The 16,259-nt window shown below is 42.1% G+C and overlaps 1 protein-coding gene across 2 annotated transcripts in view; it reads right to left on the bottom strand.

Annotated features, from left to right (window-relative positions):
• Window positions 1-42: 42 nt before the first annotated feature.
• lamb2 (laminin, beta 2 (laminin S)) overlaps window positions 43-16,259 on the bottom strand; it is a 54,713-nt gene continuing 38,496 nt past the window's right edge. Inside the window, exons 21-36 of one of the 2 annotated variants that reach the window (XM_063463889.1) lie at window positions 13,559-13,728; window positions 13,055-13,090; window positions 10,408-10,632; window positions 10,105-10,322; window positions 9,928-10,024; window positions 8,436-8,617; window positions 8,146-8,336; window positions 6,078-6,262; window positions 5,698-5,939; window positions 5,306-5,509; window positions 4,367-4,511; window positions 4,058-4,265; window positions 3,830-3,971; window positions 2,493-2,669; window positions 2,237-2,396; window positions 43-1,266 (exon numbers count right to left, since the gene is read on the bottom strand). In XM_063463889.1, the coding sequence (XP_063319959.1) occupies window positions 1,130-1,266; window positions 2,237-2,396; window positions 2,493-2,669; window positions 3,830-3,971; window positions 4,058-4,265; window positions 4,367-4,511; window positions 5,306-5,509; window positions 5,698-5,939; window positions 6,078-6,262; window positions 8,146-8,336; window positions 8,436-8,617; window positions 9,928-10,024; window positions 10,105-10,322; window positions 10,408-10,632; window positions 13,055-13,090; window positions 13,559-13,728 (2,719 nt within the window). In that variant the 3' untranslated portion in view covers window positions 43-1,129. The remainder of the gene's footprint in view (window positions 1,267-2,236; window positions 2,397-2,492; window positions 2,670-3,829; window positions 3,972-4,057; window positions 4,266-4,366; window positions 4,512-5,305; window positions 5,510-5,697; window positions 5,940-6,077; window positions 6,263-8,145; window positions 8,337-8,435; window positions 8,618-9,927; window positions 10,025-10,104; window positions 10,323-10,407; window positions 10,633-13,054; window positions 13,091-13,558; window positions 13,729-16,259) is intronic. The other variant, XM_063463891.1, reaches the window with a different exon arrangement.

Raw genomic sequence — 16,259 nt, forward strand, 5'->3', positions numbered from 1 at the left:
ACAAACAAACAAACATGTACACAGATTTTTTAAAAGTTATTCATTCACCAAACTGTACACTTTAAAACTTTACAAAGGTTACTTTTGGTATTTTCATTTTGTTAAGCAGTTATCAATCATTTGGCTGCAGCTTCTAGGTGTACCAAAATCATCTGTTACACCTAGAAAAAAAACAAAAAACAAATTGGCATGCAAATAGTAAAAGAATGTATGATACTGGCAATGTAAGGCACAATTAAACAGCATACTACACATCGCTTATTACTATGTCACTTCAATAAACAATAACTGCAGATGCTCCAAGCTCCATCACAGTATGTGTGATAAACATTCACAATCTGTGCAGCACCGGTTTGGCATTTGGTTGCAATTCTTAACATTCAGTATACAGCCACCCTCCTACTCCAGGCAGCAGAGACAAACAGTTCATTATTTTTCCACATATAAATGCTTATGACTTGTTTCCCTGTTATTTTGCTTGAAGACAAACACGGTAACTGGATTCCTGACTCACACTTCATCTGTGCTTCATTGGACAGTTTTATATAGATATATATATAATAAAGGTTCTTATTACAACTACACGGCTCTGTTTGCTCCTTCCTCTGAGGATTTTGTTCTAATTTAAAAAGCAAAATAACAAAATAATACTTAAGAGAAAAATGTGACCACTGATTGCAACTTCATCTACATTCAATAAGAGAAGACAATGGTTAATGGTTAAGGCCTGGACCACCTAACTACAGCTACACCATCACATGGTAAATAAAGGGAAAACATTATAATTTAAAATGATTTAAAATATATAACTTACATTGTTTTTATAATTGAAATCACACATTTTAACATATACATGTGATCTTATTTGCAGTAATAAATGCAAACATATTGTGCTTGAATTTGAATCAGAAATAAAACATGACATCAGACAACCTTTATTTATGTCAATATGATAGCAACCATTGCAAACACTGACAAATCAGGAACATTTGGAGACAAAAATGCACATTCACTTCTGGAGTGACTTTATTTTTTGTTGCGTTTATTGTTTTGACGTGTAACTGTATCTGAAGGAAGTGGCAGACGGAGACGATGGCGGACTTCTTTCTTTTTGACTTTGAGTGGTGAGTTACTGACACGTGTTGTAGATCTGGATCTGTTTGTTGATGTCATGGAGGATGCTTTTCATCTTGTCCTCCAAACCGTCTAGCTGACGAGCCTTCCCCTCCAGTTTCTTCTGGTTTTCCTCATAGTTTTTTTCCAACTCTGCAGAATCCAGACATTTCAGGAATGGTTACACAGCGAGACATTAGCTGATCGGGTCTTGGCTTTTAAACACACAAAATATCTAATCTGGAGTATCTGGAAAAATGTTCTCAGTCTCAATTTTAGACTGTTTTTAAAACACTGTGAATTAACATTTGGAGTTCCTCAGGGACCAATTGTAGGACCCAAATGTTTTCAGTCATATACATGTTCTTCATTTAGTATTCACATGATAAGGAATGACAGCCAAATAAAGCTAAATATCTATTCTGTTGCCACGAAACCGACTGATGCTCTTAGATGAATTTTAGATTTGTATTTTATTGCTTTGCAACCAAAAAGGCCACAACTCAAGTATTTTACATAGATTTTTAAGAAAGAGAAATGTTATGAATGAATGTGTCAATCATAATGGGAATGTTATGATCGACACAGAATTTAGCCTGGAAGGAACAGTGTGACATTTAAAATGTTAATTTTATCAAAATTAATCACACCATATTTAATTTAATTAATAACAATTTTGATTTTTTTTGCTTCAATGAATGTTCTAAATTCAGTTAATAATTGTGGAGCAAAAGTTGTCAGCTTAATATACTGAAGTTCTCTGCTGATTTGATCTGAGTATGTGAATATGTTGAGCAGGTATGATAGTCTTTGAAAAGTCATGTTTATATCAAATATAGTGTATATATTTACACAAGTACTAATGTCTTCTGTTTGGTAAGGTTTATTTGCCTTTTGTCCACGTTATTCTTTTCATAACTGATCATTTCGTTGTATTAATGTCGTTTAAAGACTTGTATTCTTAGAGTGTTGTCAGTCACCACACATTTTAAAAATGTACACATGTTGCCTACAAGTCAAGATTGACATAATTTAGACAAAATTTGATAACTGTATTGCATCAACTGTTTCTTTGCAACTATCTGCTTTTGTCCTCCAGACACACACAGACATTAATAAGTACCTGCAAGCCTCTGTAGCTTTTTCTGGGCATCTTTCAGAAGTTCCTTGGCTTCATCTCTGAGTCTCTCTGCCCTTTTCTTGGCATCCTGCACAGCCTTGGCTTTAGTGTCAACCCGCTGCTGTACCTCATTGTATTTATCTGTCAACTGACCATCCAGAATCTGCGCAGAAAGACAGAAGACATCTTCTTTTATAACAGCCATGTCTGGTTGTTATGAAGCACACACAAACACAAACACACACACACACACACACACCTGCTTGGCTTCATTTGCCTTGTCTCGTGCCATGGTAGCTGTCTCTTCAGCTCGGGCAGCTGCCATGCTGTTGCTGGCACGTTTGGTCTTCAAGGCATTGATCTCACGTCTCAGTGTGTTGAGGCGGGCCACGGCATCATTAAGGTTCATCTCACCATCAGATGTTTCTGACTCAATCTGCGTAGAGTGGGTAAAAGAAGTAAAGTTCTTTCTGAATTGAAATTAACGTTATCTAACTGGGATAACTGTCATTATCCCTTATGTGAAAGTAATTTCTCTAAGCATGTTGATCAGCTTGCATATGTTTTGGTCCCTGAAATTTCACGGATGAAAAAAAAGCCAAACAAAAAACCTCTTTTAATTTATGGTTACGTATTTTATAACCACTAGGGGGCAGCAGAAACATGCTATAAACAAAACACTGTGATATGTATATTTATCTTTTATAATTATGGTCATTAAAATCTAGTTTGTTTTTTTTGTTTTGTTTTTGCCTGCTGAAAAAGGAAGCTGTCCAACAGAAACAACTCTTAACTTCCTAAACTATATTTTTTATGTAAAATGCTTAAAGAAATGACCTGTTGTTCAGTTAAGCTCTACTGTGGCTCACAGCCACTGACCAGAGAGATTCTGCAATAACAAATAAAGTAGTGGAAATATGACCTTTACGGAAGAAAACCTTTTAAACTTTTCTTTGGGACAAAGTCTGCAAAATTTTCAAACTTTCTTTTTTGTTTTTATTTGGGCACTAAACATGAGGTTTTTGTGTTCTACTGACCACTGGAATGAAAGTGCTTTAAGATAACTGTACATATAAGTACACAAAGGCATTTGAAGTTTTAATCATCGCCATATTTGTGCTTTGAAATGTGACTAGTGAGGAGCAGAAATGACAGTGAAACCAAGGCCACGGCTCTGCTCTTACAGTAGGGACTTGTCACACAGTAGGCCCATCCCAAAGCGACGCTGTTTTATCATCTTTTTTGTCAGTAATGTTGAGCATCATTAATCAAATTAACATCATGTTGGATTCAGTAAGAATAACATTTAGCAAATGAGACCAGTATACCAGTGTGTGCATTATATCCATACAGATTATGTATGCAGCTAGCTAAAGAAGCTTGCTAATTAGCTGATAATTTAGCACTCAACCCCTTTCATCCATATACAGCAATTTTGGGCTCTAAAAAACTAACATGATGTTGGTCAAAATACTAACACTGAAACTTTATAACTAGGAATCAAAAACCAATGAGAGATGTCACAGCGACTACATCCATCTTTTGTATACAGGCAATGCCCACAATATACATTAAGTGTTATGAATTTTTGCTAACCTCTGTCAGCCGTTTTTTAGTCTCCCCAATGTCAGCTTTGGCTTTTGTTATGGCTTTCTCTGCTGAAGTCTGGGCATTCTTAGCATCCACCAAGGCCTGTTCCACTGTCTCTGCTGTCGTCTTCACCCCCTCAGCATGATGCCTTCACAACAATGAAGCATTAATGACTGCAAGTAGCACAAATAATTCTATACCGATACATTATAATACAGTTTTAAATCTAACTACCTCGTCCTTTTGGCATCCAGCAGCAGTTGTTCGGCCTTGCGGACGTCATCCTGCGTCTGCTGCAGGATGGCATCCACATTTGAAAGGCTGTGGACCCGCTCCTTGATTTCATCAGCGAGATGCTTGATTTGAATGGGTGAAGCAGGAATGGAGAGCTCCAACACACGGTTTGCCACTGCCTCAATACTGTCTGGGTCTGCGCCTTCCTCTGAGAGAGATATATCAGGATTATTAGGAGGCTAGATTATCAGGTAACATCAATATTCAACAAGGTTTCAGTGATCAATAAATAAATCTTTTAAAGATTACGTGTGAGAAAGTCCCTGATCTGTTTGATGAGGTCTCTCAGGTCATTGTTGGAACGCTCCACTTTGTTCTTGGTAGTGGCGGCTTTATCCAGAGCTGCCTTGGCTTTACCCTTAGCCTCCTCTGCCTGTGTTTTAGCCTCTGCCACCTGGATAAAGACACAAATGTTTATATCTTTGATAGGGAGATTTACAACTGCACTTATTACTGTGGGTGCAATCAAAATGTTTGGTTACTAGAGTAACCTCAATTCTCTGAAAATCAAGCGAAGTGTCTCACTATAGAAATCACCTTCTGCAAGCTCCTCACACTTCTGTCTGTTTCTCAACCTACTGAGCTAACTGGTCAGACACAGAACTGACCCAAGCTCTTAATGTTAATATTTGGGGATAGGGATGCAAGCCTTGTGACAGAGAAGGGTGGTTAAAAATTCCTCCACATTGATGTGTCAGAGTGATAAAGTCATTCAACTACAAATAAAGCCTATACTTCCAGATACTGCTAGAAGTAATTCGTTTTTTGCAGGAATCCAGAGTCCTGTGAAAACCCGTTTCACACTCACACACACACACACACACACACATGTCTGGTTTGCTATCCTCGTGGGGACATCCCATTGACATAATGCTTTCCCTAGCCCCTTACCCTAACCCTAACCATTAAAAATGAATGCCTAACCCTAACCCTTACCCTAAACCTAACCATAACCTAATTGTAACCCTGACAGTAAAACCGCATTTTGAGTGTGAAAATTGCTTTCAACCCCGAGGGGACCTGGATTTTGGTCCCCACGGTGCAGAAAGTCCCCACCAGGATAGTAAAAGTCAGATTTTGGTCCCCACCAGGATAGTACGAACCCGTACACACACACACACACACACACACACACACACACACACACACACACCCATCTCATCTATAGATCTGCATATACTCTCATACCTTAGTAAAGAGTCCCTCCACTTCCTTCATAGCTTTGTTCAGCTCCCTCTCTGCATGTCTGGCTCTCTCCAGGGCACTGTCAGCTACTGCCACAGCACCGTTACAGTTCAGGCCTCCACAATGACGCTTCCCCTCATCATCACGGCAACCTGCACCCCCACAGGGGCTTTCTGCACAGGGGGCATCACCTGGGGCACCACAAACCTGTTGGTATGAATGCAAATGTAATTTCACTGGTATGGATATTGCAAGTATATGTGCAGGACTCAGGTACTCCTCTAATCCACAGTGGATAGAGCCTCAATTTATGTCACCTACAAAATAAATATGAGTAAATATGAAACTATATGAGTGCAGACAGCTAAACAAGAACAATAATGAATAAAACAAACCTTCTCGTTGAGCTTCTTCATTTCCAAGCCCTGTGTTTTGGTGTTGAGCTCTCCCAGAGCACGCTTGTTTGCAGCATTTTTACGGTTGAAGTCGTCTTTCTTTGCAGCAATGAGGCGTTCAGTGCGGCGGCGTGTGTCTGCAGACTGGCTGACTGTACTGGGTTTGGTGGTGGTTGACTCATTAGCCCGCCTCTCTGCATCGCGAGACCTGTTGTAGGAGCTAAGGATGCTGTCATACGCCCCTTTAAGAAACATATTAGATGAGATGCTGATGTTATTTCTGATTGGAGTGAAAAATGGGAGGTAGATGAGGGAATTATGCAAAAAAAATATTCTTACATTTTATTAGACAGAAATTTAAATCAACACAGTTTTCTCACCTAAGAAGTTGGAGTTTTTAAGGATATCCAGCTGGTGGTGCAGCTGCTCTGAAGTGAGGTTAAGCTCTTTGGCCTCTCTTTCCAGAGCACTCAGCTCCTTGCTTGCCTCTGAGTTGCTGTCCTGCACGATGGTTAATTCTCCCTCAAGACTGTTTAAGGTATCAGTGGTCTCACCAATCTGTGCTCTGGTGAGAAAGACAAACATCTGTAACATCTGTATCCACAGACAAATCTCAGTTTCTGAAAGTTGTTTTTTCTTTCCTGGTTTGCTGCATCAGTAAAAAACAAACAAACATCTTTAGCCCTTCTGTAACTGATGAAGCCTTTGATACTTGACTAAAATCACTGTAGGATTTGTATATATAAAATATGTTTGGCTCAAAAATGTCATATATGTTGATAAGATTTCAAATCAAATCAAAAAAATGTCATGGTCCTGGGTCTTCAACTCAGTTTTTGAATTTGTTCTGGACTCTTACTCATTCCTTTGGATTTATGAAATGTTTACATTCAAGTTTTATATTAGTTAATGTTGAGTTTAGTATTCTCTAGCGCACCTGAGTTTGTTATTTCTAGTTCAAGGTTCTTGTTTTGTTACGTTAGTTCCCTCTCGTGTCCAGTCTGTTCCTAGTCTCGTCTCTGTTTCTTGTCATCAGCGTCTGTTTAGTCTCCATGCTTTGTTATCCTTTCTGTCTCCCCGCTCATGTCCCCGTGTCTGTCTGCTTTCACTGTCTAATCAATCTAACACATCTGTAGTCCTGTCCCTGTATTTATCCCTTCCTGTTCCCATAATCTTCTGTGTTTCATCGTTTTGTCTCCCCAGTCAGTCATATATCCATGTTTGTTTATCCCCAGTCCCTGCGTCACATTTTGCCAGCAATAAAATTGTGATTTTGAGTTTAACATTCGTCTGCTGAGTTCTGCATTCTGGGTCCATTTCCAGCCAACCACATGCCTGCTTCACATGAGACAAACAAATGAGTAGGATGTATACTTCTCTCAATACACTTCAACTGATCAGGGCAAGTTCAACAGTGTATCTTATCATTATCTTTATTCACTTACTCTAACACTGGGGATCAGGATAAACAGTCAGATGAAGCTGGTTATTAATTTTGCTAAATTAATCCCATTTACCCCAGATGTTCACATAAAGGGTTGGTGTTGCCATCATCTAACCAAATGGTGTTTCGCAGCATATCCTTTCTTTCACAGAAAATGATCCCTGCCACGTACTCCGGAGACGTCAAATGGTGATTAAAAATCTATAAAGACCATAACTTACAAAAAAGCGCTGTTGTAAAAAGGGGAAGAGATGATCTTGAAATGGGAAACTGACTCTGGACCCAAATGGGAAAAAAAGTATAAGAAGGATTTAAACCTGTACAGTGTGCCTTAGACATTCTGCAGCACAGTTTAAAGGCGCACATCATCTTCATTGGTCTAAGGACAAGTTATCAAAAATTCATATAGAACTGGATCCTAAATATGACTGCAGAGGGGCCCCAGCCACACTAATGCACATGCTTTGGTTATCTGTATAGCGACATAGATTGCGGAATAAACTTTTTAGACTTGTTCTAAAATATACACTGTATCGCTGTTCAAGGCGTCCCATGATTGCCATCTCTTCTCCTGAGTAAATATGTTAATGATGTTTGATTATGTTGTATTGCTATTTGATCTGGCAAAAGATATGATAAAAAGTCCTTGATCAAAAGGTTTTTTTATTTCTACTGCTGGTCCTGCATGTGAGAGCAGATGTTCCTAATATGGTCATCTCAGGCACACAACTCTATTTTGTGAGAAGAGAGGCTCCGCCCACCACTTTGCCAGACCTTCTGTTTACAGGTTGCTACCAGTCAGAATAATAATAAGGTGAAAGGAGCCAGAAATACTTAACTCAGACACAGGGTGGACTAAGGCACTCTGGATGCAAAGCTATGAAAGTCGAGTCAAAGAATAAAACTATGGAGCTGGAACTGAGCATGATAAGGAAGATAAGGGTTTATGCTGAAACTATTAGCTAAGTTAAGCGATAAAATAACTGCAGATGAATCTGCTTTACCTAAGATCTTCAATAAGCTCCATTAGGGTAGTGACAGCTGCAGCAGTGGCATTGCGTGCAGTGACAATGTCCTGAGCTTGTGCCAGCTTCACCTCCAGGTCTTTAAAGGCTTTCTCATAGGGTCCAATAAGCCCAGTGGTCTGAATCTCATGGGCACGCTCTGCAAGAGCCTTTGTGCGCGCTCCCAAGTCCTGGTAATGACAAGAAAGAGAAACAAAAGATTGGGGTTGACACCTAATCAATCAATGATTCAAGGATTAGATCCATCCTCCCCTGCATTAAAGCTGAACCTGCACAATGCGATCCCAGTCCCCAAAACACTGGTGACAGGGCTGGCAGTTGGGGAACTGGCCAGAAAAGCCTCTGGCACACTGGTCACAGCGGACACCCGACACTCCCTGCTGACAAACGCAGTGGCCTGTCACTCGGTTGCACTGAGAGGTCTCAATCCCACGCCAGTCACAGTCACATGCTATAGGGGAGAAAATGAGAGGATAGTTAGTAGAGAACAACCGGAGCTAGTCTAGCAGCACCATATTAGCTTCTGTGAGTCTTCACCTGATGCTGGATGAACACGGCACACGAGAAGCTCTTATTTTCTTTCTCTACTTTCTTAAAGACACAAGAAGCTTTCTCTTGGCAGCCCTTCCAAACAAGCCATACTTAATCAGTCTTTTTCCAGTTCTACTGTCATGAACTTTAACGTTTAAAACACAAAGTCAGACTTCTAGAGTCTAAGACAAAGCTCTTGGGTTTTTTGTAGTCTGTCTGAGAATTGTACAGTCTGGCCTTGGGCTAAATTTGTTGGAATGTCCATGCTGGGAAGAATGATAGGTTTCTTCACTGTTTTCTACTTGTGAACAAGTTTCTGTCTGTAGGATGATGAACTTCAAATTGTTTGGAAATGGTGTTATAACCCTTACCTGGTTGATGGGCATGAAAAAATTACTTCTCACAGATTAGTGATGATGTCATTCCTCCTTGTGGTAGCACACAGCTGGATGCTGCCGACCACCAAACTCCCAAAACATACATAACCGATACATAAAAATCTTTCAGCTGAATTTGAATTCAGAGAAGGTGTACGTTATTTTATACATAACTGCATATTAGCTTAAAACAATGCAAATGTATTCGTGTACAATATTGCATATAGCCCCTCAAAATTTCCACAATAACAAAGCTCTTACTGCCAAAATCCACCCACACACCAAAGACAAGCTTAGTCACAAATCTCTACTATCACATTTTCTTTATAATGTCGATGTTTGTAATATTACTTTATGGTACAAAATTGTTATAAAAGGTTCAAGATTGCTCTCTGTAGGCTATAAATCACAAGGATGCACCTGAGTAACCCCTGTCAAGGGTACAGCAGTGCCTAGAGGATACAACAATACTTAAGAGGGTCTCTAAATCATAACGTTTACATTCTCAGACAGTGTTCTGTGCTTGGGTCCTGCTGCTATTTTCCAAGTGTGCATTTGGAAGAGCACAGAGGTCCCAAAACAAAGCTAGTGTGCCAAATGAAAATAGTGCAGGTGGATAAATAGTCTCCTTTTGTTGAGACCTGACTAACTAACCTGACTGACTGTTGTCCAGTTATGGAATACATTTATTTTGAAACTCATTGTAACTAACAGCACTGTGTGCATGTGTTTATCATTCTGTAAGAATACTTTCTTGAGTGCAAACAATCTCAAAGCACGAGCAGCAAGAGTTCATCTCTTTAAATCATTTGGTCTCTTTAACACTGTTTTCTCATGTTCTTGTGTCTCACACCTCTGCACTGTGTCCTGGGGTCTCCCCAGAAGTTCTCCTGACAGTCTGTGCATGTCTTCCCTCCAAAGCCATCACGGCACTGACACTGACCAGAGAACTGCACGACAAAAAGAATAATGTCACACGAGCTCTGTATAGTGAACGCATTCCCACTAAAAAACACAAAGTATTCCCTACCTCATTACACGCAGAGGTAACAGAGTTGTTAGGATCACAGCCGCATGGTTCACAGCCCCTCCCACTGGCCAGGTTCCAGTGGTTGGGGGCGCAGTGGTCGCACGCCAGACCTACGACATTTTGCAGACACTGGCACTGGCCTGTGGCTCGCTGGCACACGCAGTCCTCGCGCTCAATACACTGACTGCGTTCAGTACCCAGGAAGTTACATGTGCACTCTGAAGGGGAAAAAAAAGGCTAAATAAGATTTCTTTTGATTTCTGAAGTATCGCTAACGTGCATCACAGTGAAAGTGATTCTCACTCCTGCAGTTTCGTCGGGAAGCATCCCCGAAATAGCCGCTCTTGCAGATGCCACAGTTGGGACCTTCAGTGTTGTAAAGGCACTTGTTACACTCTCCGGTCTGACTGTCACAGGCGTTCACGTCTGACATGTCTATGTTGTTGTTACACTGGCACAGCTGGCAGCGCCCTCCTGGCTGAGAGGGGTTACCGTAATAACCCGGGGCACATTCCTCACATCGGGCACCTAGGTTGGGAAAAAGAAGAAGAAATTGTCATTATTTATGGCCAGAGCAGAGAGGAAGAAGGTATGATGGCAAAAATAGTTTTAAATTTTCCATTTTGTGCTGTGATTTTAGGATGAATGATCCAAGAAGAAGCAGGAAAGTATGAAATTCCAGTGTTAGAATCAGTAGATAATCCTGATTTAAAAAGTTATACGACCCCTCATCATGAACAGATTCTCAAGTCCTTTCTACTAAAAGAAACCTGTTAGTCTAACACTTGGCTCAACCCATTTTTTAAAGCAAGGAAATGATTACATAAATCCAATATTTTACTAAAGCAGTCTGTTATGTATCAGTTCTGTTACTTGCCATCACTCAAAAGGGTTTTGTTAACCAGTTTCATTAGTGAAGCATCTTTGTCCCCACATTCTTCTCCAGGACATTATGTGGCATCATACTACACCTGTGATCACATACATAACGGCTTATAATATTTACGTTCAGTGATTTTAGCATCATGCCTTCATCTGCTAAGGTTTTCTGTTCTGTTTCTGTGCCTCCGCTGTGTTCCTGGTCTCATGTCCCTAGTGAAGGTTTGTTCTGTATTGTGTTTTCCTTGTTTGTCTGTTTTTTTGTTCTCTGTCACTACGTCGTCCCTATATTCCATGCCTAGGTACTTTTGTCTCTGTGCTCCATGTTTCCTCTGTTCCCGAGTCTGTCATGTTTCCACATCTTAGTGTCTAGTCCGCGTCTTTATGAATGTCTCATTTGTCCCAGCTGTGTTCCCACCTGTTCCCCCATCCTCTCGTTGTCCTGCTTGTGTATTTAAGCCCTGTGTTTGTCTCTGTCCGTTAGTTTCCCAGTTTCTTAGTGTTTTGGTTTGAGTTCATATTTCGAGTTCCTTGCTTTCGGTTTTGTTTTTTATATTTGTGAAGAATTATTTCCAGCAATAAAGCTGTTGTTTTCAGTTAAATTCCCATCTTTGAGTCCTGCGTTTGGGTCCTCATACTGAATGAAGAACCTCAAGCTGTCTGCAGGTAAACTAGGTCTGGGTCGTCGATTTGTCTTCCAACACCACAAAGACCCAAAACATACATAACTCCTGGTGTAGAACTACCTCCAGACGTCCAAGGTGAACATTAATGACTGACCTGCACAAAGCCCTGACTGTAATCCCATTGAAAATCTGTGAGGTGAAGACCATCAAGACTGAAGACCAAGGTCCGTCCCAGAGAACCACTGTATGTAGAAGCTTGAGAGACTCGCCAAAGAAGAATGGGGCTGGTGACATTTTTTAGACTTGTTGAAAACTACAACAAACAACTGCAGGCTGTTCAGCAAGAAAGGATGCAAAATCCACTATTAACATGACGGGGTGCTGATAATTTTGGCCATGGTAGTTTTTTTTTTTATAATTTTGTCTGTGTGCAAACTAAGATAGCGTAGGCATCTAAAATAAAACTAGAATATTTGGAAATTCCTTTCTCTGTTTTAACAGAACTTGGGAAATAATGTAAAAATAAAATTTTTATAGGTGGCCTAATAATTTTGTCCTAATCTGTAATATACTGTATTATGTCATCAACTACTGCTACACACAGCTTTGACAGTCAGTCATCAGTGTCTTCATAGATAGCTGTCCCTTAAAAGTTGGACATCAAAGCCGAAATACTCGGCATACCTAAGCCAAGCAGGAACTGGAGCACAGAAGAAACTTAGAGAAAGAAAGAATGAGAATGTGGGGAGAGGTAAAGTCAGGCTGCACTGGCAGCACAGACACTGAAGTACAGAGAGGATTAGACGACAGCAAAGTTGGATGGAAGACAAGAATGAAGGAGAGAGGGGGTCAAAGGGAAGAAAAAACAGTGTGGAGCACAAAGTGGGAGCTGTGGATATAAAGAAATAATCTGCATTTTTAGGGCCTGTAGTGCTCCATTATGCTTTATCTATGGAGTAAATAAAATACAAATAAATGTATTTATCTTGATTGTATGGCCATATTGCCACAATTGCTAACACTTCTCAACATCATTAATTCACAGAAACAGATGAAACCTGCTCAAAGCACAAAACTGACCCAGACTCAGGCCCACATTACGCTTCCTTTGCACTTTAAAAGGTATATTTTTGTAAGAACTGCTCAAAAACACTGAATCTGGGTCAGGCCCTTGTATTAGGAGCATTTTTACAGATGTGGTTCAAATGCTATTTCTACACTTCTAATGCTGTTTAAACTTCTAATTTCAGGCTCACAAAAATCACAGACAGTCACAGAAAAGGATTTGGCATTCTTTGAGCCAGGTCTCACTCAGGAGTGCACTGTGGCACAGCACCACTGATGGGAGGGGTGCTGAAGCCATGCATGGGTAGGAATGGTGGAGCGGAAAGTGAGGGTTGGTGGACAGGGAGGGGAAGGGAGCGGGGTCAACCATCATTACTCACGCTTAAAAATGTTCGCCCCGGAGCGTTTAACAATCCCTGTGCCAGTAATACAGGGGAGGGAGGAAACGATAAAGGTTACTATTCACCAGAAGCCGCTGACAAAGAATCATCCTTACCTCGTTTCAGTTACAGCTTCTGCCCTGTCTTAACTTGTGTTATCACTGTAGCTTGTAGACTGTAAGCACTGTTTCAGATTAATATCAATCATTGCGGTTATTCAAAACACAAGATATGCTACAAAATCCAAAATCAGCTACAAAAACAATGCTGATGAAGCAAAAGTAAGTGACATAAAATACTAATATTTCATGGTCATCTTTAAGTGACACAACTTACACCTGAATATATATCAGATAAGTAGTATCACAAAGTATTTAAACTGTGTGCAACTAAAGCTAGCACACACACATCTGGTCTCACCAGTCAGTGTCACGTGCTGAGGATGAGGAACAAACAGAAGTTAAGGTACAGAGACAGTAGGAGAGTGCACTGACTCAGGTTTACCTGTGTATCCTTGGTTGCAGTTGCAGATGATTTGTCTGTTACGACTGTCCTGATAACAAGACACGGCAAAGTGGCGTCCGCTGTTGGGACCATCTGGGCAGGGGCACGGACGACACTGACCGCCGGATGCTGTGCCCAAAATTGGATTGCCATAGTAACCATTGGCGCACCTACAGAAATGACAAGCTGGGTGACTCAGGTGAACAGGTGTGCTTCTGTTACAGCAGTGTATATTGAATTTAAATGTGGCTAAAGTTTCAAATAGTGAATATGTAGCACATGTACAATAACCTCTGTGAGCTAAAAGCTCCAAATGTTCACTTTCTTTAGGGTTTTTTTTTCTGCAATGTTGATATTGTTAGCTTAGCACATATTTCCTGGTACAGTCATCACTGGCTGTGTTGATGAGGAGGTGTTGCTAAAATGCACTGCAAATGTAAACAGTCAGTTTCGAACTGACTGGGATGCCCGGCGAGTATTTGAATGCCAGATACAATAAGGAGTGTTCAAAGTGGTGGGATACATCCATTTTTTTTATTTTTTTTTATTTTTTTTTTTTTTAAACCTGTCCCGTTTGGTTCTTTTGCCATCAGAATTATTGTCTAAAGGCGAAGAAAGATGCCCAACGGATTTACTTTACCAAATGGACCATCCCAGCCTTGCCGTAATGGTCCATTTGATTTACCTTTTATTGTTTATTTTATTTTATTTTATTTTTTTTACTTGCTAGATACGGGACAGGGGAAAAGAAAAGGGAGAAAGAAAGAGGGGGGAAAAAACAAAACAAAACAAAACAAAAAACAGCGGAGAAGAGGGACGGGGATAAAGGGCAAAAAACAAAAACCAACAAAATAAACAGACAAAAAATACATATATCGATCACCTGGATCACCTGTTGAGAAAGAAAAAAGAAAACAAGCAGAAGAAAACGAGAGTAATAGAATAAACAACATCACAATGATATATGGGAATATAACACTACGTACTTAATATTAAACATTATTGTGCAGCACGTAAGATCGACAGCGCACAGTGTGCTTTGAGGTAGGAGCCAAAAAGGGTGTAGTTTGTGTGTGTGATCACCTGTGTGTACACCTGTGAGCATGAGCGCGCTTGTATTTAAAAGGTTCCTTAATGTAATGATCTGCTAGAGGGTGTGGGGGGCCACAGTCCCATCCTCCAGGGCATGAAGCAGGTATGGAGGAGATCAAAACTCCAGACATCCAGAGGCCCCCAGAACACAAGAGACCAAGGAAGACCAACAGAGGGGCAGCCGCGCCACTGTCCCAGAAAGAGCTGAGGAGAGTCCCGGATGAGGGATCACTCAGCAGCCGCGGAGCAGAAGCCAGGGGGGGTTGCAGTGACGTGCCCGTGAGCTCCGCCGGCAGCCAGCTGTGCCTGAGTGACCGAGCCCCAGGCCGAGAGGCCGAGGGCACCCCACCCCCGAAGTGGCCCGAGCGAGCCCCAGGTTCCAGGCCCCGATAAGCAGCCACCAAGGAGTGAGCCGGTGTGTACCCGGACGCCCACCCCCGGACACAAAGAACCACCAACGCATCGATGTCTGAGGGCGTCTGCCACCGGCACGGGAAGTGGTGGGGGGAGATAGGCCTCCAAACCTTGGAGGGCCTGAGATGTCCCCAGAGAGGTGGCGTCTGATACCCAACCTGACATATAGACACAGACATACAGGCACACTCAAATACAAACATCCATTCCCACCCTCATGCTCTCATAGGCAATTACTCCACACTCAACCAACGTGGAGACAGACATAAAGAGACGCTGTACACACAATCACACTCCCCAAGCGTACTCTAAGAACCGGGTCTAGGTACCCTTGCCCCTGGAGGGGGAAACTGCACCCAGACCCCGGTGGTGTTACCCTTTTCCCTGCAGTGGGGAGAAGCAGACTGCCCCGACTCCGCAGCAGCAGGGAGGCCCCACACACCAGACCCCAGTCGGACGGCCAACTCCTCCTCCTATCCCCCCCGCTCCAGCAGGCCGCAGAGACCGGGGGTGTGAGAAGACTCCAAACCTCCCTCTACCCGCTCATATGTAGTGTTGATGTATATGTGTTCTAAGGTGCAATTAAAACCCAGGAGGGCATGGAGCTACCTGCCAGAGAGCAGCAGGTAAGCGCATAGCCCCTCCTGATAGCCCTCAATGTCTACGTGTATTTAAAATTGAGAGGTGGGCAACAACGCCAGGGGTGAGGTGTACACCCTGATGGTAATTTGGAGTCCGTGTTGTGAGCCCACCCCCAAGATCCTATATGTATGTGTTATGAGAGTGTGAGTAATGTGAATGTCTAAGTTGTGAGATAAAATTGAGGCAGAGGCAGCCAGAAGGGGACAGAGGGGGGGGATGCCTCCTCTGCACCCTGGTGACACACCCCTACCCCAAGGCCCTGCATGTGTGGGTGATTGTGGTGGAGCGGGAAGAGGGAGGCAGCTGGAGATGGGGAGGGAAGAAAGGGAGGGGCAAGTGACCCCTCCCTGGGGCCAGCTCCCCCGCTGACCCCAGTAGGCACCCCCATGCTCTGCAACCCGCCAGGGAAAGGGGGCCCAGGCCCATCCAGACCAGGGCCCAGTGCAGCAGCGCCGCCCGGCCCCACAGAGCCCGGGACAGCCCACCCGATCCCACTACAGAGAAAACTGCACCCACCCCATCATCCACTCATCTTCCAGACTACACAAGACAA

Source organism: Pelmatolapia mariae, linkage group LG20, assembly GCF_036321145.2.
Source record: "Pelmatolapia mariae isolate MD_Pm_ZW linkage group LG20, Pm_UMD_F_2, whole genome shotgun sequence".
NCBI classification, from domain to species: Eukaryota; Metazoa; Chordata; class Actinopteri; order Cichliformes; family Cichlidae; genus Pelmatolapia; species Pelmatolapia mariae.